Source organism: Helobdella robusta (assembly GCF_000326865.2).
Source record: "Helobdella robusta unplaced genomic scaffold HELROscaffold_66, whole genome shotgun sequence".
Classification (NCBI taxonomy): domain Eukaryota; kingdom Metazoa; phylum Annelida; class Clitellata; order Rhynchobdellida; family Glossiphoniidae; genus Helobdella; species Helobdella robusta.
The window spans coordinates 160,289-187,255 of record NW_008705371.1 but is presented as its reverse complement, the minus strand read 5'-3'; the positions used below and the strand labels follow the sequence as shown (position 1 = coordinate 187,255).

The window sequence follows — 26,967 nt, the reverse complement described above, 5'->3', positions numbered from 1 at the left end:
GTCGTCAATGTCCTGAAAGAATAAGGCACCAAAAAAAAGAAGTTCACTTAACTTCATGTGTCACGCTATTCTTATAACCTGCATACTATTAAAATTAACAGTTCAGTTGGCCCTCGATAAATTATTTTTTATGATTGAAGGAAAATGCATGTAGGTACTTTCAAACTTTATAAAAAAAATCGGTAACTTTAGAACCACCCAAAAACAAGCCCTATACTCAACTTTGCCAAATTCTACCATTTTCCATCAGCTACCCAAGGGTGTACGTACATCTTTCAATCAACTATCTGTATCTTCGTTTGACAGAGGACTCAGTAATACAAAATCATGTCGGCTTACCAAAAAATTTAGCGGTTTCATATAAGTATCCGTTATCTTTTTTTTCTCTTTACATACATTATCAACTTTAAATGAAACATTTGGCACGCTTAGGAATATTTTGAGCATTTACTAAAGGCATAGGTTTGCCATCAAATAACGATTGGCCCGTCTTTATTTAAGTTCCTTGCTGTAAATATCTTTCGCTATATGGAGTTTTTCATATAGTTGTTTTTTCTGCTGTCGAACTTGGATGAATGACGTGAGTCGTTAAGAAGTAAGTAGCCAATGGATATAACAAAATGAAGATTAACAGCACACTAAACATTCTGGCGTAGATCGAGTCTTCTTATAGACCAGCCTGCACGCGTGCTCACGATAGTATGATAGGTCTGTTATGCAATATTGATTGATATTAAAGCAAAAGAAAATTATTTCATGTGCTATAACTATCATGTCTATCGTGTTATAGACTCTTTGCATTTTCGGTTACACACGGTTACAATGTACTAATGTATTTATGCCTGCGTTACAATTTCATTATTCTCCCACTGGTATTATTTGTTTATTGATTTCAGTTTCAACATCTCTACATTACATATTACTTGTTAGATTGAACGTTCCACGTCATGCATCCATCACTATTTATATATTTTGTATATAGTTAATTGTTTCACTTATCTACCAGACTGTCTCAGTTAAGTATTTTTGAAAACTTTATAAAATCAAATATATTTCAGGTATAACTATGTAAAGTAGTTTATGACGAGTTAATGTTGCTCTAAAAAACTCTTTTCGTGCGGTCATATTTTGCATGCACAATGTTATAAAACTTGTATACAACACATGGATTAAAAAAATGTTTTAATTAATACGTCAATTCAACAAACTCGTGCGCATTTTTGCATGTTCAAATGAACCGATTATCATGATTTCAAAGGTAGATCTCTAGTTGATTTGTTTATGAATTTGTTATCGATCATTTAGATTTTTTAAAACCAGTTAGTCGCTACTTCTATTCGTATATTGATATAAACACAAAACCAGAGATATTTGTTTGACACAATTATTTCGAAAAAATAGCATAAAAAACACGTACACACTCGGAATTTTTTGAAGGGCCGGAGTCGGACGGAAAGTGCTAAGAATTTGGAAATATTTTTTATTCTAAAAATTTTAATTTGATTTTTTTTAGAAGATATTAATACATTGATACATGCGTGTAGCGATATGCAATCATGTTTATGCAATCAAAATAAATGCTAATAATGTGAATAAAATAGCATAATTTACTGTCTGTATGTTTTAAAGCATAAATATAAAGTAATTTTCTAAAAAAGTTTTTTTTATAAACTTTTTTAGAAACTGATTTTTAAAAAAAACTTTTTTAGAAACTGATTTTAAGTTTTTTCCTAAACTTACGATGCAAAAGTTGAAATAATTTTCCGATAGTCGAAATCCGGGGTCGGAAGTTTCTACCCCGGAGTTGGATGTTTTTCATGTTGAACGGCTTAATTAAAATTGAATTAAATTCCGTTTCATGGTAACAAAACATTCTTACAATGAATTACAGAATTGTTTCATACGCAAACATTTCACTAAAATGTACCTAACTCACTAATTACTTATTCAATACATACCTTCACGCTAGCTAAAGCCATATAATTTATGTTCTGATCTATAAAATATCATTCCAATTTTAACGCGATTCGCCATTACTTTGAAATCAATCGGCTTGTTAGAACTGGTCCATAGATGATAAAGTCACGTTTATCAATCTAAATATATTTATTGCTAGAGGTCAACGGAAATAAAGCTATTAACGGGCAAAAACTTCCGCGGAAATATAATAACGTTCAAGCAAAATTACTGCGAAAATTAACGTCGTTAATCGCATAATTACGGTTACATTAATAACTCGAACATTACGAATAAGGCATCGCGATTGATAAAAAGTTAAACTTAATTATTATTACAATGATTGTAAAAAAAAATATATTAATTTAACAATCGAAAAAATTTCAAGTGCTGAATGAAAAACAAACTTGAATTAAACAGTAGGCGATTCATGTCTATCCAGCATGATAATATTCGAGATAACATTCAACCTCTTGTTCAAATTCAGTCGTCTCAACGGCCATGATGTTCAAAATAAATTTCCCGCTAATAATATTTAACAATTATTTTTCTAAAATCCCTAAAACGGTTGGGCATAACGGAAGTTACACTATTTGGCTAATCGGCCTTAAAATGGTCGAAAACGTATGTCAAATAAAGTAAACAAATCCGGACCCCAGAGAACTAATAGAAATAATAACCACAGCATGACATTAAAATAATGACTATCAAATGAAATCCTCTAATAAATAAGGTAAATTATATAACGCTGAAACGAGGACGTAGTTCATAAGCTTAACATCTTTAATGCTTTAGGACTTTGAATATATATCAAGATTTTCAATCAATCAATCAATCATCGTTTAGCGTCCAGAGACCCAGTTCTCCCGAGGTAGAACGTTGTTTTCTTTGCCATCAATTTTTTGCGCCAAATTAGGCGATCAGTTGTATCCATTTCATTTAAATTTAGAGCTTTCATGTCATGTCATGGGACGTGTACCAGGTACTTCAACATCTACAAGAGAAGTTATGGCACTTTCCACTTCGTTTGACATGGCCAAACCACCTCAGACGGTGTTGCCGGCATTCGTCCTTTATATCACCTAAACCAACACGACGCAGGATTTCGGTAGATTTTATGTGGTCCTTCAGACTAATTCGTTGCATCCATCGGAGCATTTTCATATCAGTTCGGTGAAGTTGTTGTTCCAGTTTGGTTGTCATTGGCCATGTTTCTGCACCATATAACAACACCGGACGTATCACAGATTTATAAAGTCTTGATCGTAGTGGTAGCGGGATGTCACGCCGCATCAATATAGGCAAGGAGATGCCATTTATTCCAGTCTGCACGTATGCGTGCTCGAACGGCAGCTTCAGCTGTTTCAGTACAATCCAGAACACTCCCTAGATATTGAAACGATGTGACTTTCTCTACCTTAATGGCTTCAAAAACATTGCTATTTCGAATTTGTTGTTGTGGATTGATGCAAGCAGGACAAATAAAATTGGACACTATAGATAAATTACCAATTATTTTTGAACAACATTTTGGATATATATATATATATATATATATATCGAGTATTTATTACACGCAAATAAATAAAAAATGTGGCTTTTTTCAGAATTTAGTTGAGAAAGAGGTGTAACTTTATTATTTACGTTGATTTATTCGAAAAAATAAATCAATATCACGTCATTTGAAAAGTAAAACGAGTGCCAGACGCCCTCCCTCGTATTAATGAAACAAATAACACTAACAGGGTAAAGATGATAAGTCACATCAAACATTAACATCAAAACAACTTGATGGATAACGTAACATGACAAAAAAATACAGTTTCACAATCTGTTAAATGGCGTGATGTCTAGCAAGTTGAATGCGTGGAGGTAAATGTTGCGTATGATGGTGATCAGCGATATGCGGGCGTGCATCACCGGCCACTGATGCTTCTCATTCACCTGTCGGCGGCATCATCATCGTCTTTATGAATGTCTCATCATAGCCGTCATTAGTTTATCATTAATTATCATTAATTCATCAATATCTCAATAGTCTTCGTAACATCACTACCTAATAGAAATTTTGATCTACCAATTTATAGTTAAATCAGGAGGTAAAATCATTTTGCTATACCGTTATTACATCCCTAAATAATTCAAACGTGATGGCTAACGCATGAAGCGTACGCGCGAGAAACATCGCGAAAGTGGGAATGAATTAATTAGATAAAATATAAACAAATAGATAATGATAGATAACTAATGTTTGAAAAATGGAAAGAATGCTTACGAGCAATATCTTGGTCTTGCTGTAATACTTACTGAAGCAGGCTGATAGACCGCACAGGAATTGACACAGCTGCATTGAAGTTCATTTGTTAATTTGTTTATACATTCCAGAATACATTTGTATACTTATTCATTTTCCAATTAAACAACACAAAATAAAATCATTCGTCCGTTCATTCATTTAATTCATTCACTCATTCATATTTTATTATCTCAAAGTGTTTGATAAGAATCTAGTTTGAATGAAGTTGTGAACACATGCATATATACACACGCACACATGCTTATGTACCTTATGCGTCTGAACACTCATCAGGCGGTTGTCATCAGCGTCATCAGTCATAAGACATCTTCTCAGCACAGATGGATATTCCACAATGTATTGAAACAGCAACGTCCATTCCATCTGTCAGCAACATCAGTACATTACTCGTTTGTTTCTTTATTTACTTATTTATTTGTTTGTTCGTTTATTGTTTATTACATTTTATATTTATTTATTTATTTATTACAATCCAATCATATTTTTTCTGATATTCATATACCATCTTTTCTTCAAACTCATTGAATTAATAATATAACGTTTATATTAATGGAATGATACTTTTTAAAATTTTTTTAACGAGCACAACAAATTAAAAATATTAAAAATGATATTTTAGAGGTAATTAACTCTTACAAGATTATAACGAAAAGTTGACAGAATAATAATTTATAATCAAATAGTTCAAATGAACTAAAATGTGTGGTGATGATATGAGGGGAAGCGGCAAGTAAAATAGAGATTATTAAAGTATAACATAGATGACGGTGCCAAACATTCAAGGCGTTCATGCATTCAACTCACATCGACTTTGAAGAGGGAAACATCGATCTGATCAGGTGCCGGCACATCCGTGCAATCAACTGAAAGCAACATCGTTACACATTATCAGCATTATAACAAGTTTTAAAGAAATAATGAAAAATTAAATATTATAGATTGAACAATGGTAAATACCAAGATCCTTAGTGGCTATTTTGCTCCAGTCACTTAATAGTTACTCAGTTACTAAATTTCATTCTATTTTTTGTATTTTTCGCAATTAAAATCATTAATTTTTAAACAATAGAAACATATTTCTAATAAATTGCCTTCATAAGCTCCAATGTTACTTGTATCTGCTGTACAAAAATTGCATCAACTGTCCCATGCTTTTTTGAAATAACATCAAAGCAGGCAGATCACTTTGCCTTGTACTTATTGTGTTCGTTTCAATTTGTTCTAATATATCTGTGCTTATGATCTCATCTTCTTTCTTTATACAGCCCACCACATTCTCGACCTCTACAATCGTCTCATGACAAAAAAATTTCTTCTTTTTTCTTTCACCCCAGTCCCTCAATAGATAATATAAGCACTATGCATCAGGTACTCTACCTCTGCCTCCACTATCTTATCTACACGTAATGTAACAACTGCCATGTCTACTTCTGTCTCAAACTTTCCAATTTATCAATCTTTCCGATTTCCCAAACGTTCCAAATTCCCAAACTTCTTTGAGGCTCATTAGGAATTTGAATTTCCGGATTTCTCTATTAAACTATTAAAGCAAAAACTTTTCTCGTCTACCAAACTTCAGGAACAAACATTTTCTCAACCAGCATTCATTCAGTAACTTAATCTTATTTTGACTAATTCACACTTCACAGTTTACAGCAGATGTTCTAACAATATCAAAAAAGAAAGAGAGAGCAACGACAACAATAGCAATAATGCGATAGCAACATATAAATTAGTTAAGTTGTACAAACATTCAAGAACATGATGTCTGAACTTGTCAAGAATTGTGGAGATCCTGGCATAATTGTAGAAGACAAACATACCGGAAGACTTGCTGCTGAATGATGAGCCTGTATATGCGTTTATCTGTCAGTGTTAATTATGTACTGTGTTGAAACATCCAGCATTGTATGAATCGGGCGACAATTTGAAATTTATAATTTAATGTTCAAACCACAAAACTTCATCACTAGGGCTGACAGACAAAAATAATGTAAGAAAAAAGTAGTTACCTGATATATATATATATATTATCTTAATTTTTATATAACACACTAACCACATATTAAAATAGACATTACACATAATAATTGTGTATCACCTCTCGTGTGCACCTGACGTCCAGCAGATCAAACTTCAACGTATCCAGGGCGAGGTTCAGTTGAGTTTCCCGTGGGAGCGCGCCTGAACGATGCAGCGTGTGCATTCCAGTTAATCGAAATATATATTTTCAGAAAATTCATTGAATGCTGTAGAATGTAATTAAAGGAACCCAAACGACGAATTACGCCGAGTGAATAGCGAGGAAATCAGACCTAAGTACAAATTCCAGCAATAGAAAATTAATTAAAAAGCGAATAAAGAAGACGTAGAATTATAAAGGTAAATAATGAAAACAATCAACATGTTGTGAACACAAAATTGCTTCTATAATCGATCTATTAAACACATTTAAGCGATGCAGTTTTCTGAGGTTATCTATCGCTACTCAACGAACCGGTATGTTGAAATTCACTTTACACAATGTCAGTCAGTGACTGAGATTAAACGACAATTGAAAATACAGTACATCAAACAAAATGACCAGACGTACTTAGCATAAGAAAAACTGTTAAAGCCTTAAAATTTTAATAAAAAATTTGGAAGTATATAAGTGAATAGATTTGGAATAAGATTTGTGCATAAATAAATATTCAGCAAATTACTTTACTTCCAAGACAATCAGCTAATGAGCTGACTGTTTACATGGAAGTGGTAAGAAGTTGATGGTATCAACCGGTTCAGGGTGGACCACAACATATTAATTTGAGAAAAAAATTAGAGATAAAAATAGGACTTGAATAAAATAATTGATGACAAATCGCCAACATTTAATTCAACAAACGATGACAAATTAATTCAAATTACTTTGTATTTATCTGATAAGAATGAATAAATGTATTTTGAGTATAACAGAAGCAGATGATGATGATGACGGTGGTATTAACGAAGCTGAGACATAAAGAAAAGGAGGAAGCTACATACTTGAACGGTTCAGATATTCTACATGTTGCTCTTTCAAACTAGGAATCAATCGTTAAATATTTTATTAACTTCATTGGTTACATAATCACATAAGTCAACAAAAAAAAATAATGAATAACATCAGGTGATATTATCAAGTAAAACATTTCATATTGATCCAGAATAAATGTACAAGTGAACCACGATGTATTAAAATAGGTTTATTGATTTAAATTCAGCAATTCATAACAAATCACCAATGATTATCTCAACAACAGATGATGGTTAAAGACGCTAGGTCCTGTTTTATACTGACAAAGTTCGAATGTTAAGAAATTCTCGCCTGCCGATCACATACAATGTGTCCAATGCATATTTACATATACCCTGTGTGTTTGTGTGTGTTGTCGTTGATACCTCCAAGAATGTTAAAAAGGAAATAATTGTAAGAAAAACATTTCAAAATTAAGCGTGTAATCAGAAACTGTTTACATGTTTGCAGTGCAATTGTTCGTAAATCCTTTCGCCATTATGTAGACCACTTCCACTCCAATAATATCCGGACCAAATAAATATTCATAAAGATGCTGAAAGGATGCACCCAAATAAGATTGTTTTGTCTTATTAGGTAACAAAAGGTTTGCCGACATTTAATGAACGTTTGCATAAATACAGGAAAAGTTGCAGACATATACACTTCCTAAGAGTATCAAGGAACAAATATTACTTAAATGTGACTTTCATGTACTGTACATAATATAAGATGCATGGCATTTTTAGATTGATTGGAAGAGTGATTTAGGATTAGGATTAGCTTAGGATTCAAGGAACGTTAAAAATTTTTTTTAACAAACAATTTTTTGAAAACACTACATATCGTGAGGTGATTTGAAAGTCATTCTTTCAATTCAACAATCCTATTTCATTAGAGAAAAATTAATATTTCACATGAACGAATTCAAACAAATAAACTTCTGAGCCCAATCTAACAAGAAAACAAAAAGTAAAATTAAGTATTAATTTTATATTTATAAATTTATTCTGAAAATTTTTTATATGTATACCAGCAGAGAAACATTTTAATAATTAAAACCAACAACTAATATGGACAGTGAAAGAATAAATTTTAATAAAGCTGACGGAATAATAAAACAGCTTGTCAACTCCGAATCAGGAAGAGCAGTGGACGGGAGAAGAAAAGAATAGTAATCGTTTGGATAGGCTGGACACGTGTTTCGTCCTTACCAGGGACTAATCAGCAGCTCGAACACCTATCAGAATGGTTATCGCAGTTTCTTATAAAGCCCGCACAAATCATTTCGTTAGCTCGTGGTGTTTTATTTATTATTGAAGATTGTTAGTCTTTTAGTCGTTAGGATTTCAATCGGACAACTCTCACCTCTCCTCAATTGAAGTTCCCATTCTATTGCGTACATTGCCATACAGGAGATGAACCTTGGGTATGATAAAAATTTCCAGACATTAAATGTTTCCACAAATGAAGAACAGTATACTGAAATTAAATAAATGCTTGCACCAATGAGAAACCAGACAAAGCAGTATCGAACCTGATGAATGTGTTTGCATGTTTCATCCACCATTGTCCACAAGACGTCATCCATCTGCTGTTGAAGGTAATGATCGGTGTCGACTATGTGAATGCACTGCAATGTCATGCGAGAGGGGCAGTCTTTTTCATTTGTTTCATCGTGGGACTTCTGGACACCTTTATGTGAATTTGTAATCAAACGTGGAATTTAAAAAAAAATATAACAGACTACCATCTATTTAAATTAGGACAAAGAAATTGTGTTGCCTGAACATAAAAAACCTTGAATATGAAAAAAATTTAGAAACAGCATAAAAAGAAGCCATAGAAAAATAGAGATAAATAAAACGATCTATAAATATAATAAGCAGAAGCACACAGGCACATAAAATTAATGCATACAAGTAACTTAGTCTAAACAGACCTTTCACTTTGTCAGACAGCAACTGAACTTGATGCAAACTTATGGAGGGTAGAGGAGGAACTGAATCAAATGAGTGACTACACTTATAACAAAAAACAAAACAGAAAATTGCACAAAACTTAACACCATTACACCGAAGTGAAAATTTTTCACATTACAGTATAAAAAAATTGCCTTTTTATTTATTTATTGATTTTTTAATTCATTTATTTATTTAACATCAGGAACTTGTTTAACTTTCATGGCAATATCATTGGCATTAAATTATATGACTAGAAGAGCAAAAATTAAATAAATGAAGTTGGAAAAATATTGAAGTTAATTGAAGGAATATTCATAATATTACTTGTTAAGCTTACAACATTGGAAGAATATCGATGTGACATATTTGAACTGTCAATATAATCCTTCAAATTTATTTTTAGGCATCCATCATCCAAAAGTTCTGAAAACTGGTTTCTTTTCAGAACATCCATAATATCGCCTGCATAGTCACAAATTCTTTCAGAATTGGAAACATCTATCTTCGAATCATTGGAGTCACAACCGGAAAAGGAATTTTTCAAGTTCCTCAAATGATCATTATTTGGGAAACTTCCAGTTGTGAAGACATCGAAGCTGTTGCATAAATATTATGTTCAACAACTTGGGCTTCAAAAAACCATTTAAAAAAACTGAAAAAATGTTGAGCAATTAAAAAATGTAAACTTGTAAGAAAACATTTTAACTCTGTCACTTGATTTAATTATGAAAAAAATTAATAAAAATAATAATTGTGAATTTATAAAATTGTTAAAATTATCCGAAAATTAATTAACCCATTATATTCTAATAATTTTACAATGAAATTTTTGACGACAAGGTGTCTTAGTGCCTTCAAATCAAAATGCTGACTGACGTGGAGGGAGGAGTTGACAATGACGGAGCAGTTTCTCTTTTGTTGCACCTCTAACTCATCATACTCTTCAACTGGAGGCGCTGAAAATAAAACTCTGAAAACTTCACCCTTTTTCAATGTTATGTGATATTTGTCGTTGATCCTCTTTACGGATTCAACAAAGTTGCTCTAGATTTGTAAAAACATGAACAAGGAAAAGATTAATCATTATTTCATGAAACAATCAATGAAAATTTGTTATACTTGGCTGCAAAAAGACCAAATCAATAAAGTTAAAAATATTTTATTATTGATCAGCAAAGAATGTTGTTAGAAGAGATTTTATTTCTAAAAAACTGATAAACAAATTTTTCAATTTCTATAAAAAATTTCGGTAGAATAAAAAATTTAACTTGGTTTTGTCAAAAATATGAATCTATCTAATGTATTTATAATTGGGAAATGACAAAACATTACACATTACTTGTGTTCCATCTGATCTCTACACCAATTTAAAAATTAGTTTTTAATAAAACCAAAATGTAGATATGTTTTTATAAAAAATAAGTTAATGTTACATTTGCATGAATATAAATAAGTCAGCAATTGTTTAAAATTTGAATTATCTATTACTATCGTTCACTTTTATTTCATTTTTTAAATGCTTAATTTTGTTCCAACAATTTATTTTAATCATTATATTTAATTTTTTCATATCTTTTTTTGACTATTCATATTTTTCTTGTTATTTTAATTAATACATTTAATCATTGGTTATTATTCTATTTCACTTTTTAAATTAACTTATAAATATTTTTAAAGCGTCATCAACTAATTCTAATTGTTATGCAAGCTTTTTTTACTTCGTTTTTCTCAATTTTCTGGTCATTTTTAATTGGCAATTGCCTGTTTTTTTGCATCTTTTCCAATAGTTTTCATCACTAGTGCTTTACGTGGAGTTTAAGGGGAAGGATTTATGATTTAAAGAATTTTTGTCTTTTTCAATTTCTTTTTATGCAACATATTTTGTATGTGAATAACAATAAATTGTTGTTTTTTTCTATAATGTTGACAATACAGTAGCCCTATCACTATCAGAAATTCAACAAAATACTCTAAATAATTAATTAATTAATTTAACAAACACAGAGTCATAAAAAAAATTTAAACGTATATAACAATAATTAATAATGACAATGATATATACTCCGACCCATAACAGATGGAGACTGTAAAATAAACGAGGATTGAATGATGACAATGATTTAGTGATAGCAATGAAATTGGTGATAATAAAAAATATAGGGATGCTAGTGAAGATCCTCTAAATAAAAATAAATCTAACTAAAAATATAAAGTAAATCTAAACTAAATATATATCATGTCAATTGACAACCGTGGCTCAGAAGTTTAATAAGTTTTTAATTTTTAAATGGGAAAAACATGTAAGCAGCTCCGCGCTGCATCATTTCAATGCTTTGTTAAAATTATAAAAAATAAAAAATGCATGGTGATGAAGAGTAGAAGGCAGTCACATTAGCTTTAGCATTACTTTTTTTTTAAATTTAAATTTAATTTTTTTCAAGTAATTAAAATTAAATTATGGAAAATTTAATTCACATACCTCAACATTGTTTACGATTTCACTATTGTAAGCTATGTAATCGGTGACAAATACTTCAGACGACGTGCATTTAACTAACTTTACGTTGCCGAGAAAACTTTTTTTTAAAGAAATCTCTATATAATCCTTTATCTCCCTTCTGTAATTTAATAGATCCATTGTTTATTCAAAGAACTATCAAATTCCACCGACATTATAATCTGTCAAATCCCATAATGCGAATCTGGTGTTATTAATTAGTTTCATCTAAATTTACAAGTTCCGTAATTTTGTAAGTTCAATAATAATTTTCACTTGTTTTTAAATTTTATCTAATTCTTATTTTTTAATTTTATGAATTTGCATACTTCAGCATCAAATTATCAAATTATAAAAAAAACTTCAAAACTTTTTGCCTGGTGTAATGTTATGTCGTAAAGGTGACCATAAGGTGACAGAGTAATCCTTTTATGTTTGAATTAATAAGTTTTACTACATTTATATTGTTTATTACTCTTCTATCATCTTACCTGATTCTAAAACTCTTGATGCTTCTCATAAGTTTCGTAGTCTTGGCTTTATCTTAGTTTCAAGCAGATTAATAGGGTCGCTAAAAGCCCTTACCTTCATCTGCGTAGAATAAAAAAAAACTTTTGCTTCATCTTGACGATCATACTCTTCTTCTATTTGTTTCTTCATTAGTTTTATCTAGGATTAATGGAAAACATTCTACTATGGTCTTCCTGATTCTACAATCAATCCTTTAAGTAAAACTTAAATCTAGATTTTTCATTGTTTTTGATTGTTTCCTTTTCAAAGATGGAACACATTTTGTAGTTCAGAAAGTAGGCTATATTTAAAAAACACGACTAAATGAGCTAACAATGAACCCACTTTTTTACACTTTACAAATATTTTTGTAAGATTTTGATCACAAGTATTATTTGAAAAATCATTGCATTTATGTGCTTTAAATATTCATTAATATTTACAAATTTAGTTAAATTTAAAATAAAGATTTATTAAAAACTGACAATTTTTTTAAATCAAAAATATTGTTTAAAAATTGCTACATTGGTTACGATTATTTTTATTTAGAGTTAGGATTGAAAATGTCACGATTTGAGGCACAAAAATAACAGTTTGGAAAAACATAAATTGAACAAGAACTTCAAACTATTTACTACTTTTGTTGCTTTCTGTTGCTTTTGATACCTAATAAATAATTATATAATTTAAATAATATGAATAAATTATGGCTAATTTTTAAAAACTAAAATAATCAGTTCGAAAATTCAGTAAATTTGTCCTATTGTTTTTATTTTTGAATAATGGATAAATTCGTTTAAAAACTTCCAAAAAAGGTTCTTGTAAATGTAAAAGAATCCTCTGCACTGTTTATGAAAAATGTGATATTATAATTGCAGCAAATATAACTTCTGCTGAAAAAAGATTAGGTGATAAAATTAAAAATGACATTCCCAAAAAATCAGCAAAGCAAACCGTTGGAAGACAACTTCAGAATTCATGACTAGAGTCTATGACTGACAATAACAACGCGACAACGTATCTTTTCTCATATATCTCCATATCTTGTTCTCTTGCACTGGCTACCTATAAAATATAGAATAATTTTTAAAATTTGCACGTTCATGTATAAGTCTCAATCTAAATTATTTCCTAAGTACTTATCAGATATATTAATTGAACCTAAACGCCCCGGTTTACGATCGTCTTCTTCTTCTCGCTTTTTCTTAACTCGTGTTAAACACTCTTTTGCCAAATCTGCTTTTGCTTTTTCTGGTCCTTTTCTCTGGAACTCTCTGCCTACTTCTCTAACTATTTCTCCATCGCTTGCGAAGTTCAGAGAGGATCTCAAGACCCATCTGTTTTCAAAATTCATTGAGGAGCGCTGTTGAACATCGCGGAAATAGCGCTTTATAAGCTAATTGATTGATTGATTGATTGATTGATTGACAAGATCTTTTGCAAAATATGCAAGGAATGTAAGCTAAATTTGTTTAAATTTAGTACAAAGCGTGACATGCTTTTTATAGATGGGGCTTTTCAAATTGGAAACACGCTTTAGAGAAATTCCAAACCCATGATAAATTTTGCAGCCAGCGCGAAGCAGTCATGAAAATGTCTCACCTCCGCTGTTCTTTATTCAAAATTTTGAAATATGTTTTACTAAGGTTCAATTTTGATATCAGAGATTGCCGAGGACAATGTTATGACTGAACATCTAACGTTTCTAGAACTCATTATGGGGTACAGGTCAAAGCCTTAGAAATAACTTTGTCTGAAATATTTGTCTATTGCAACCACCACAATATTAGTTTGGCATTTCAAGATGCAATTTTTATGATGGTAGAGTGCAGAGGTGCAATCCATAACGCTTTTTAAATAATCTCCTAAACGTTTAGCTTGTTTTTTTCTTTTTTAAACAAAGTAATGCTACAATTACATCATTGCGCCCATTATGTCCAACAAGGTGGACTATGATTATATGTAGCATCAAGAGCGCGTTAAACAACTGGACATTTTTGCTAAACTTTTTTGAAAATCAAAGTTTTGTCAGAAATAAATATGGCGCCAAATGTGCTGGTTTTCTCACAAAAATGACTTTCATAATTATTTTGTGTTGCGCTGTTTGGTTCTCATATATGAATTGGAAACTACGACGAAAGCTTTGCAATGTCCAACACTGTCTATGTCAAAAGTACGGAAACTGGTAGAAAGTCTAATGTTATCGCTTCAACTGAACCAATCCGATGATAACTTTTCGTTTTTTTGGTTAAATATCACTAATGATGCAAAAATATTAAATATTGAAGATCCAAGTTTGCCACGGCAGCGAAATCGTCCGAAGCGTTTTACTGAAAGTAACTCAAACGTTCATGTATTTGACACTTCGCAATTATTAAAAAAAATGATTTAGAGATTGAAGATGCAGCTATTTCTTCACTTGACGCTAGATTCAATTCTGATGGTTTCAAAAAACTTGCCAATTTGGAATTAAAAATTTTACATGCAGCAACATCTGACAGCATTCACTTAAATTATATTGCTGAATTATATCTAAAGGTGTCAAAAGATAGATTACATTTACATTTCAACATGTTTTGCGATATTTGTAAGCAACGAAATTTATCTATTACCCCAGTCACAGACATTGTCAACGTTTTAAAAGATAAAAACTGACACGGTTTGAATGAAATGCTAAAAAAAACTTTCTCGACTTATTAGAATATTTCTTACAATTCCTATGACAACATGCAGCTCAGAAGGATCGTTTCCCGTCCTTCCGGTACGTTCAACAATCAGTCAGCTAGGATTAAACCTTTTGTTCATACTACATTGCTATAAAGAACGCGCCCACAATCTTTCAATTGAGGACATAGAATTTACTTCTCGGAATGATTTGCGCAGAAAATTATTTGCGACATGACCATGGATATAGATGACCATGACCATGGATTATATATATCCATGAACATGACTGTATTTAAACTAGATTTTTATGAAGAATATTATTGAAAAATTTGTGATCGATGATATCAAACAGTTTTAAACTCTTCTCGCTGCGCTAGTTGGTGATGTTGATAGTGGTAATCAAAAAGATTGGGTTAAAAAGTTCAATAAACTACCCAGTAATGCACAGTACCACATCGTAAAAATGCTGCAAGATGAGTTCAAATCGAAGTTACGATCGGAATGTTCAGTAAGTTGCCAACCCTATGATAGCAGTTTTTGCAGCGGGGAGATCATAAACGAAGACACTTACCTGAAAACAATTGCAGAAAACCGCAGATATATACTCCTTATGCTCAAGGAAATGTTTCTAAATTCTGAATGTCTGATATGTTTGAAGTCGTTTATGGAAGAAAAATTTTCATGAACAAATATTCCTCAAATTTATCAAATTTTACATATTTGTAGTTTATTAACAAATATTTATTCATTTTTTAAACATTTTATTTATTTTGGCTTTTCAAGTTTAAGAATATTTTCATGCCTTAAGATTTAATAGTGAATCCATGAAAATATAATATTTATTTATTTTATTTATTTATTCTGCAAATAAGGCCATATTTTGATTCCGAATGAATCATCATCAGTGCTCCTTGCTGTATATATAGGGAAATATTGACTTTATATATATATATATATATATATATATATGTGTGTGTGTGTGTGTGTGTGTGTGTGTGTGTGTGTGTGTGTGTGTGTGTGTGTGTGTTGGTAATAGACCATAATTTTTACAATATTCTATAAATTCTACCAAATGTTTGGCGTTAATATGTTTGTAGTTCGTTTTTTCAATTTTTCTCACTAAAGTTTTTTGGTGAACGTTTGGTTTATTAAAATTCAAAATAAACTTATTTTCCGATTTCATGCTGCAAATAAGGCCATATTTCGATTCCGAATGAATCATCATCAGTGCTTTCTGCTGTTTATATAGGAAAATATTGACTTTGTCAAAATGGAGATTAACTTTGTCAAAATGAACTTAGATATATATATATATTTAAGTTATTAAATTTTTTTAGTTTTTTATAATCAACGCAGAGTTGCTTATTATGTTATTCGATATAAATAATCGTAATTAAACTTTCATGCTACAAAGGCTGTACTATCCATATCCCATGACACACAAACACATTATGATTATGTATATAATATATATATGTATACTCAAGCGTACATCATACGCATATAATGGTCTTTTGAAGTTTTAAAAAACAGTATCTGAACTATTCTTTTTCCAATAACCTGGCTCCGCCATACCCAGAAATACATTATCGCATTTTTTGTCCAGAAAAGAGAATAGTTCAATAATAAAAAATTGTTTCAACAACTATTTATTCAATAATGATGAAGAAAAAACAATCCATTTATTAGTTAATCGATAAAAATAAAAGTTAACAAAATGTTTCATGAAATGCATTATATTATATTTTTCTCATCAAAATCAATTACAAAATCCACACAAGCTTCTGTCACTATCTTCTCATCAACATATTCCAACTCATCATCCAGTAACAAATGTAGTGGCTGTCCTGGTCTTGTAGTATAAGTACTCCTGCATTACTGCACTCAGCGCTATGGCAGTGACTAAAGCCGTAATGCATTTCAAGTTTTTTTTCTGCATGTACAATGCAGAGATGAACACAGTTGGGTGCCTTTGCAGTTGCAACATATAATTTTCATAGGTTCAGTAGGTGCTGGCTTCTGTCGCATCTGGACAGGGATCAAGTGACCATTTTGAACATGTCAGCCCCAGTTAGTCAGTTTCAAGGCCTTTTGACCTAAAGTGCACCAGGTCACTGTCGGCAAATGTCTTTGAGCATGCTGCAAAACGCATATCTTTCAAGTTGTTTTCTTTTTTCACTCCATACGTCGCAACCACTAATGCTGTGCCTACCATGCATACATTCTTTTTTGTTGACTCAAGACTTTGCAGAGTTACAACATGTTTTGTCATCTGTTTGTTTGCGCAAATTTTCTCAAACAACTTGCCTTTGCGATGCATAATTATGGCAGATGTTGTGACACATCCGCCAAAAGCGTGCAAAGCCAAAATCTGCGTACAACTATTGACTAAATTAAAAAAAATTACATATGAACATTTCTTTTGCGCACTTCCTGTTTCAGTAAAACAGGAAGACTGGACAATTCTAGTTTAAAATTTCTACTGGCAACAATGGTTCAAGATGTGCAAGAGTGCGAGATCAATAAGGGTCAAGTTTAGATATGTTGGAAACTTCATATACACTTTAGACGCATGAGGTCTAATTTGCAATTTTATTAGGGCATTCTGCAAGTTGTTTATCGTTAGTTTTATTTTATCAAATTTAATAATTTGAAGGAATTAAGACCATGAAGCTACCAAAGTTACCGAGATATATTTGGGGCCTAAGTGCCGTGGGTACCGCGGTAGGCTTCTATGTACTCTTAAAGTGCGGACATCAAGTTTTTTTATTTTAAGATTTTAATTTAATTTAATATTATTTATTTATAACTTTATGTTTATTTAATTATATTTATAATAATTTATAATTACAACTGGTTTATCTTTATTAATATTTTAATTTAATAATTTTTATTTCAAATTCTTGTTACAAACAAATGAAATGGTTTCAATCATATTTCATAAAAATTCTTTACTCAAGGAAACTTTTGCTGTTTTGGTGTTCTCTGTTATTAATAAATGTTATTTAAGAAAAATATTAATTATTCTTTTTGTTACAAACAGATCAATTTTTCAAATTGTACTTGTTTTTATGTTATTAAGTAAAAAGTTGTCAAAACTGAGATTTTTTTATGAAGTTTTGTTGGCTTCCACTTTTTATTACAATAAAACCTTACACCATTTGACCAATCCACGTTATGTTAATAATGTATATATATATATATATATATATATATATATATATATATATATATATATAAGACGCTAACAATGTAAAAGTTGATTGAATGTTTCACTTCAATCAAATCATATCATGAAAAGTTTGTCTGAAAAAATATATATATATATATATATATATATATATATATATATGTATTTTATTAACATTTGAATAATATACAATTTTCCAATTCATTCTTGAATGTATAGAACCTATCTTGATTTTTCAATCATCTTCAGCACCTATTGCAGTTTATCTAGAGAATTTTGTATAACTCAGTACTGCTGCAGTTCATACAGAGAATTTATATAAATATATATAAATAGATATACTGTTATGACTTATTTAGCATTAAAGATTAAATGTTCTTTCCAATGGTATAAGACTTGTCTTATATTTATATTTTTAGAAAGTACTTATACAATGTCATATATTATAACTTATAAAATACAATACTTATTAGTCATTTTGGTTTTTATTTATTTGATTTTTTTCTGCCCTTTTGTGAATTCATTGTTATTTTCACTCACTTTCTTGAAATATTGCTCTTAAAATGTTTTAAAGTTGCCACCTTATAAATATAATTGATAGTAACAGTTAAACTTAGAGGTATTTCCATGATAGAACCACGTATGTATTAGACTTGAATAAAATTGTCATTGATCACTAACAAATAACCCAAGCATATGTTAATTGTTAAAAATAACTTGCAATTTAATATGTTTTCAAATCAAAAAGGTTTACTGATAAGTGATAAGTTGAACCAATTTTAGGGATACTTCAGGAGGCTACAAATATGAAGGGCATGAGAAGTTGGTTGGAAAAACGGTTGTAATAACAGGTGCAACTTCAGGAATTGGAAAATCTACAGCTGAGGACCTTGCAATTAGAGGTCGGATCAGTTTATTATTATGTATTTGATAAAGCTAATTAAAACATAAGTAGATATATAAGCAAGCTTTGTTTTTTTCTATCAATTGAATGGATTGTTCTAACACACGAACTGAGGTTTTAATATTTTTTTTTATGTAGGAGGGCGCATCATAATGGCTTGCAGAGATATGGAGAAATGTGCTAGAGTCAGTCAGGAATTAATTGCATCAACATCCAATGTTAACATTTACTGCAGAAAATTGGATTTGGCATCATTGCAGTCAATACGAGAATTTGTTCAAAGCTTTGAAAATTGTATGTAATAATTGTATTTTTCTTTTTTACTATCAACAATTTTCATAATTACTTATGCAGCAGAAAGCCGACTTGACATATTAATTAATAATGCTGGTGTTTTGTGTAAAGATAGGAGTGTCACTTCTGATGGTTTTGAATTGACACTTGGGGTCAATTTTTTAGGTAATTGAATTTAGTTTTAAACAAACTTTTTGTTTATTAAAACTGATGATAAATTGTTCAAACAAAATTTCACAGGACGATTTCTGTTGACTAATTTGCTTTTGAACAAAATGATAAATAATCCAGAACCCAGTCGGATAGTTAATTTGCTTTGCTTTGGTTACAAAGATGCCAGAATTGATTTTGATGACTTTAATTCTGAATTAAATTTTTCTGCAAAGAATGCTAGTAAAATAGCAACATATGCAAATGTACTTTTTACAGATTCTTTAGCCAAAAAACTAAAAGGTTACTAAAAATTGTTTTGATGATGTGAAATTTTTTAAAAGATATTTATTGAACCAATCTTTTGAATTGTTTTATCTTTAATAATTTTTAACTTAATATTATAAATACACCAGTCGAATTTGAATGCATTCCATGCTGTTTATATCTAGCTGAAATATATATTTTCTAGTGATGTTTATCTGGTAAACTCTGTTGAATCTCCCTTTCTCCTTGTTCCACACCCTCTGTTCCCAGCTTGGTGGCAAGGGGTATACTTTAATGAAAAGTAGCATAATTCTCATTATTATATTGCACCAATACAAAAGTTGACTTGCATTTATGTTGATCAGTTTTTTAATTCATTCTTATTTATAGGAAGTTCTGTTAATGTGTTTGCTGTAAATCCGGGACTTGCGGAAACAAGCTTAAGGCGGGAGTTTGGAAGTCACAAGTCTTATATATCGGGGTTCCTGTTAAAACCATTATTTGTTACGTTATTCAAAAGTGCCAGACAAGCAACCCAGACTGTAATATATTGTTCCCTTGACTCGTCATTAGGTGCACAGTCTTCCGGAAAGCTCTTCTGGTAAGTTTTCACAATTATTTTTAACACTGTTACCTCAATTTATATTGAATTTTTGGTTTCATTTATTAACTTTAAATGGCTTATAATTTCATTTAGTGATTGCGAAGAGGAATTTATAGGTTCTAAACGTTATAACGAAAAAATTTCAAATCGACTTTGGGCTACTGCCGAAGTTTGGACTCAATTGAAGAGTATAAACATGTTTAACACAAACAGTGACACAAATTTAAATAAAACATAACAGCTTTCAAAGTAGTGCTTTGTGTTTAAATTAAAAAAAAATATTAAAATCCAACTTATTATTAATTTGTTTTTACGTCTCTGTGTTGGATTTATTTTGATGGACTCAGGACTATAATAAAGTAATGAAACCGATGATACTCGTATGCACTGTAATATTAAGTAAATATTGAATTAAAAAACATTTCTGTAAAAGTGCAATTTATAAACCAAAAAATGCCAATTGTTACACGTTTATAATGAGTGCTTTGGCAAACAAAGACGACAACAAAGTTGGACTTGACTTAACAAACACTTTTTTAATTCCTGCCAAAGATTTTTATGCTGCCTCTGGTTTTGATTTATTGATCCTTTCTGTTTTTTGAAGCGGCATGCTGGCCTAGATTTTAAGATCACCTGGTCTTGTTCCGCAATATATGCATTGACCAAGTTCGAATATGACAAAAAGATGCCCGCCTGTCACTAGTGGCGGATCTAGACAAATTTGACAGAGGGGCCTAGATTTCAAAAATTATTTGACGATCGGTGGCGGAATTTTTGAAAAAGTTGACGACTGTTCAATTTCATACAATAAAAGTTTATGACCGTGGGGGTGATTTTCGATAATTTTTCAGTGTTCACGGGGAGGCCAACTTTTTGGCCAACTCAATGTCAATTTTTTTTTCACTTCAAAAAATTACTTTTCACGTTAAAACAACGCTAACCATAACATTCACAACAGGGGGCCGGTGTTCCCCCGGGCCCCATCCCATGATTATCCAAGCTTACCCGTGCCAATGTTTTTTTTATTTCCATTCATTGCATTGCTTTAGTAAAGTACTATGCATTGTACTGCATTAATCGTTCGCACCTCTGAGAGCTTTTCAAACAAACTAATAATTATAATAATACATGGTACTATTAACAACTAAAAAAAATGTCATATAGAAATTAGGTCTTAAAAGGGAGGGGTCTTAAATGGGAGAAAGCATATTTACAACCAAATAAAAAAAAGGTGCTCAAGATGTATACATTATTTTTTATTAGTAAGTGTACACTGCATTGTATTATATTCATACAATATATAAATTTAGAAAAACTATGTTGTATTGATAAACTCAAAAATTTAATTTATTTTGTGAGGAAATGAAGTGGAGATTGAACAACTGATGACTTTTTTCTAACATGTTTTGTTTGAATTTGACCATGAAAATTTTCCAAAAGTTCTGGAATGCCTTGAAATTCACGAGACAGTGCAAAATGAATCAATTGTTGAGTAGTTTTTGCAGCAGCAGTATAAGAAATCACTGGTTCAATTATTTCATCATTTCCATCTTTTTGTGGGTAATGGCCTAGTGGTTAAGGTCGCCTGCCGCTGTTTCGCAGTAACCGGGTTCGTATATGACAAAAAGATTCTCGCCTATCACATGCTTCCTGTGTGATGCATCGTTTAGCATGTATTTATATACGATGTTTGTGGCGTGTTGTTGAATCCTCTGAACTTTGGAAGAGTGTAATTGACCTTTAACCTTTTGTGGATCTTTTTTCAGGCTGAATATCCAAGTTATCTTCCTCTGTTTCAGCACAGGTTGGGACTTTGTCATCTACTGCAGCAAACTCTTCTAATGTCATGCCATTGAGGAGCTTGACTTCATTTGCGGCGTCTCTTTTTCTACTTCAATTTGTGCTACATCATCCGAAAATTATTGTTTACATATTCAATATTTTTTGCTTAGGAAGTTGAAATGGGGTTTAAAGAAAAATAAACGTTTCCCAATTACATTTGAAAACAAAAACTAAAAAAATTAAAACAAACATAAAACCAGAAAATGATTACCTTCGATGACATCAGTTGTCGATATCCTGAATCCACATTTCAAAAAACACTTGGAAAATTTTGCAAAAACCGTAAGTTTTACGTTTTAATGATAATTTTTGTGTTTTTTAAGGTCGTTGGTTGGGATTTGGAGGAGGTCGTAGATCGGGAGTGACGCTTAATTTGAAAACAATCCGTCAGAAACGGAACGGTCGGGAATGATAAAGAGTCGTAAATGAGGAGGTCGTTCGGGAGGAGTATTACTGTAATAATAACCACCACTGCCTATCTTACGCTTCGTGTGTGACTCACATACGCTGTTTGTGTGTTGTTGATTCCTCTGAGCCAAGGAAGAGTGTAGTAGATCTTGTATCCGTTTGAAACTTAAAATGATTAACGATGTACCGTTAGAAAAATCGAAAAACCATCTAACACTGAACATGTGATTTTATCAATAATATAAAAGTATATATATATATATATATATATATATATATATATATATATATATATATATATGGGTTCAGACTGTCGTATGTACAGTTATTAAAAAATATCACCGCATTTTCCGCATTGTTGCGCAATACGGAAAATAAAAATATATATACCTACATATATTGGATTAAGACTGTCAGAAAGGCAGTTATTGATAATAATCACAGCATATTCGGCGTTAGTTAACTTCCAATTTAACTTTTCGATTTTTCAAGCTTTTTTTCGGTATTCCTATACCATCTTCGGTGTTCAAATTGATATGTTGTGTTTGTGTCCAGATGCATGGTGAGTCTTCTTGATAACTTGGTCGTCATCATACCAATCTATTCAAAATTATGGTGCCCACATTCACCAATATTACATTTGAACAAATATATCAGATGGATATGATCCATTATCGATTCTTGTTTACTAGTGCAGTTGTTTTTCACCGAAAGAGATGACGTTCTTTGGTTTGGGTAGTATATTCGTAGTTTAATACTATCGCTTTTGTTGGTTGCTTGGACGTTATCTTTTATGATTCTTTTCATGATTTTTTCCTCCTGTTCGAAAGCAGTGGCGGATTAACCTTTTTGCCGCCTAGAGGCACACGTGGTTTGCCGCCCCAATTTTAAATTTTATAATGAATTTAGAAATTAAATTCATATAAACGCAATATTTTTAAAACATTTTTATTAAGTACATTCTTTAATAATATTCATGTAACGTAATATTATCAATTTTAAAAAATAAATTTTCTTTCATTGCAGTTTATAATAGTTATTTCAAAACTTTACGACGTGCCTTCCTGCGCGCTAATTCATCAATAACGAAATTAATGTCTAAATCTTGCAAAATTGTTTTTTCGATGCATTGAATTGCAAGATAATTTAACCTTTCTTCGGACATTGTCGAACGCAAATAGTTTTTAACGCGCTTTAAACAAGAAAAAGATCGCTCGGCCGAGCAGTTTGTAGCAGGAGTACAAGTGTACATCCGAAGTGCAATGTCTACATTTGAATATACACATTGCAAGTCGTTCAATCTTATCCATTTACACAAATCAATTGGAGTGTGTGGAACTGCACTTCGGTCTAAGGTAGCCAAATGAGACTTTAAATGCAACAGTTCAATATTTAAGGTGTCGTCTAGATCGTTTGGAAATAAAGATCTTAATCCATCCGCTGCAATCTCTAACTCACCCATTGACAATGTTTTGAACTGTACTATTGCTTTGAAGTTTTCATTAATTTCTACATAAGCGTTTCGTCTCTTGTTCATTTCAGAATTTAAGTTATCCACAATTACCAAAAATATGTTTACACGAAAATTTTCTCGAGTGGTAAATTCTGTTTTATTGTCAACTGATTCGTCGTAATGCCGTTTCCGTTTTCTTAATGGCGGTACCTTGTAGTCATCAACTAAAGACAGGACTTTTCCTTTTTTTCATAATCCTCAAATCTTTCTCTGAGTGATTCGAACAACGTTAAAAGTGAGTCGTAATTTTCGATTACAGTCGATAGATCAATGTCTACTTTTTGAAGTTTGACGTTAGACTTGTTCAGACATTCTAAAACAAAACCCCCACAATTCTACCATAATTCCGGTTTCAAGAAAACTCAAATTAGAAATAATTCCTCTAGCCTCAGCACGAGTTTCTGGTTTGAATCTTTTTCTAAAAATTGTAGTGATTCAATAACCTGATTTCATCCATATTTCAATGCTCTAACTGCGTCGTCGCGAGCAGACCACCGGGTAGTGGACTTATCAAATTAAGTAAAACTGTGTGTGGTTTTGGACAACTTCCCACCTGGCAGTAGAAGCACTGAAAAAGTTGTAAACATGTTGGATCAACCAAAAAAAATTGCAAGCTTCTGCACAGGATTCAGCTGCATTTGTGCCAACAAGGTTAAGTGAGTGAGCTGAGCATGGTATAAATGCAACTTGATGATTGACTTCCTTGATTTGCGCCTGAAGTCCTGAATACTTGCCAGCTATGTTTGAAGTGTTGTCGTAAGATTGTCCGCGACAGTTTTGAAAATCCAGGTTGTGTGATTGTAAAAAACAAATTACAGCGTTAAATATTTCTTGCGATTTGTGGTCAGTGTTTGGTAGAAACGCTGAAAACGCTTCGTAAGGCGTTCCGCTTTTTTGAACATATCTGATTACAACGGAAAGTTGATTAACTTTTGCTATGTCAGGCGTTGAATCAACAATTATTAAAAAATATTTGCTAATTTTGATTTGGTAGACGAGTTCGTCTTGTACAGCATTTGTTAATATTGCTACGAACTCTTCTACAGTTGTTGATGACAGATAAGATGTATTACCTTTGCCACGTTTGCCAAATCTTTCTATATGATGCGCCATAAAAGAATCAAATTTAGCAATAAGTTCAAGCAGCATCATGTAGTTCCCACTTTCAGAATTTCCAAATTTTTCAACGTGTCCACGCAAAGGTAGTCCTCTTGAAACCAATGTCTTTACAATTTCTACCACGCGAACAAGAGTCGATTTCCATTAATTTATCTCAGTTTCCAATTGATCATTTAACTGCGAGTTTATTTGACCTATAGCACGACCTCTCGTTTTGCAGGCATGTACGCAGTCTCTATGAGATAATGAATTTTCATGTTCCTTCAGCGCATTATAAGCATTCTTCCAATCATTAAAACCTTCTGATGTTAATTTTGTTTGTACATTCGATTTCTTTAAAAACAAAACACAAATTTCACAAAATACAGCTCCAGTGCTTTCTGAATAAACAAGCCATTCTCGCGACATTTTTTCTCCGTTAATAAGAGTATAGTCAAACATACTTTGTGTGAGGCTGCGTATTTTGTCATCACTGTACTTCTTTTTGGATTTACTAAAGTCCATATTTTCATTTCGCTTGAAGCCATATTTGGCCACAAAATCGCGCATCTCATTATTTACTTGCCATAAAGCAGGGTCATCAAATAAACGGAAACATTGCTCCACATTTTCTGAGAGACATTCATCAGACAATTTTGTTAATATCTCCATGGAGGCCCTGTACAAGAAAGATATTTATTTAGGTGAAGTAATTTAACCAAAATGTTTCATTAATTCTTATTTAGATTTTTAAAAAAGACAAACAAACCCATCATCATCTGAGACATTTGATTTATCATTTGTCTCTGTCTTAGATTCTTCAACCGCGAATGATCTCTCTTTGTTACATGCTAAACTGGTCCTATAGATAGACAGCAATATTATTTGTATGCGAAATTTTAGCCAAATCAATTTTTAAAAACAATATTTTCAAAGAAATGTCTTGCACTAATGAAAAACACATCGACTAACTTATCTTCAGTATCATTTCGTTCTTCCAATTGATCTCCACTTCCACTGACCGCCGACTGAAAAAACTTGTTGATTTTCTTCGTTCTATCCAAGTCCGTATTGTTTTTCAATTCTTTGTCTTTTCGCAATTTTGCATATTGACTCCCACTTAATCTTTTTTTACCATCGCTCATTTTAGCTCTTTTTATGAAACTACAAATATGGCCTTAACACGACAAGACAAGAAGGCGAATTTAAAAAAGGGTCTATCTAATTCAATGATCGAACCACATAATTAAAATTACATATATTGGAAAGAAAATATTATCGCCCACATATACTACGTACCTTTACTTTACTTATAAGTTGTACCTTTATCTTTAGATTAATAATTAACGTTTAGTAATCAAATAAATCATAATACAAGCTCATCAAACTCATTAACAAAAACTTTTGTAAAATAGTAAAGTAACTTTTTTTGATCGCTAGAAATTATTTAGTTTTACGTTTTTCATTGTTGCCGTTATGTTTGAGTTTGTTGGGTCATTATTAGTGAATAGTTAACATAATTAACTGCGTTCAAATTTTTGTAGCTGTGTACACAGTTATTGTGAAAAACGTGACCATGGAAAAAAAAGGTAATTGTACATATTGTTACAATTTAGCGCCACTTGTAGTCATCTCGGCTATATGTTCTGATACATGTATTTTAAATATATTATTAGAACGAACGGCAACTGTTAATCGATTTTTTAAAGTTTTAAATTATATAAACTTGAACACCATAATTTTTGAGTAAAG

At 31.3% G+C, this 26,967-nt stretch overlaps 5 protein-coding genes across 5 annotated transcripts; 1 reads left to right on the top strand and 4 right to left on the bottom strand.

The window, feature by feature from the left end:
* Nucleotides 1–3,780: 3,780 nt before the first annotated feature.
* Nucleotides 3,781–7,072, bottom strand: HELRODRAFT_180921 (hypothetical protein; the record flags this gene model as incomplete). Its single annotated transcript, XM_009030213.1, has 7 exons — nucleotides 3,781–3,900; nucleotides 4,232–4,300; nucleotides 4,523–4,636; nucleotides 5,078–5,136; nucleotides 6,025–6,139; nucleotides 6,375–6,457; nucleotides 7,012–7,072. The coding sequence occupies 7 exons, from the start codon at nucleotides 7,070–7,072 to the stop codon at nucleotides 3,781–3,783; spliced, it is 621 nt and encodes a 206-aa protein (XP_009028461.1).
* A 1,541-nt stretch (nucleotides 7,073–8,613) lies between these two features.
* HELRODRAFT_180920 (hypothetical protein) lies at nucleotides 8,614–11,909 on the bottom strand (the record flags this gene model as incomplete). Its single annotated transcript, XM_009030212.1, has 5 exons — nucleotides 8,614–9,002; nucleotides 9,250–9,331; nucleotides 9,609–9,867; nucleotides 10,068–10,315; nucleotides 11,751–11,909. 5 exons carry the CDS (start codon nucleotides 11,907–11,909, stop codon nucleotides 8,614–8,616), a joined length of 1,137 nt encoding a protein of 378 aa, XP_009028460.1.
* Nucleotides 11,910–17,612: 5,703 nt separating this feature from the next.
* HELRODRAFT_88758 (hypothetical protein) lies at nucleotides 17,613–20,592 on the top strand (the record flags this gene model as incomplete). Its single annotated transcript, XM_009030187.1, has 7 exons — nucleotides 17,613–17,692; nucleotides 18,919–19,037; nucleotides 19,178–19,333; nucleotides 19,394–19,498; nucleotides 19,574–19,786; nucleotides 20,141–20,351; nucleotides 20,448–20,592. The coding sequence occupies 7 exons, from the start codon at nucleotides 17,613–17,615 to the stop codon at nucleotides 20,590–20,592; spliced, it is 1,029 nt and encodes a 342-aa protein (XP_009028435.1).
* A 3,063-nt stretch (nucleotides 20,593–23,655) lies between these two features.
* Nucleotides 23,656–23,928, bottom strand: HELRODRAFT_153326 (hypothetical protein; the record flags this gene model as incomplete). Its single annotated transcript, XM_009030211.1, has 1 exon — nucleotides 23,656–23,928. A coding segment is annotated over one exon (273 nt), but the record flags the coding sequence as incomplete, so codon positions are not given.
* A 353-nt stretch (nucleotides 23,929–24,281) lies between these two features.
* Nucleotides 24,282–26,360, bottom strand: HELRODRAFT_180917 (hypothetical protein; the record flags this gene model as incomplete). The annotated part of the gene is made up of 5 exons (XM_009030210.1): nucleotides 24,282–24,452; nucleotides 24,664–24,854; nucleotides 25,431–25,538; nucleotides 25,680–25,894; nucleotides 26,188–26,360. The coding sequence occupies 5 exons, from the start codon at nucleotides 26,358–26,360 to the stop codon at nucleotides 24,282–24,284; spliced, it is 858 nt and encodes a 285-aa protein (XP_009028458.1).
* Between the last annotated feature and the right edge of the window lie 607 nt (nucleotides 26,361–26,967).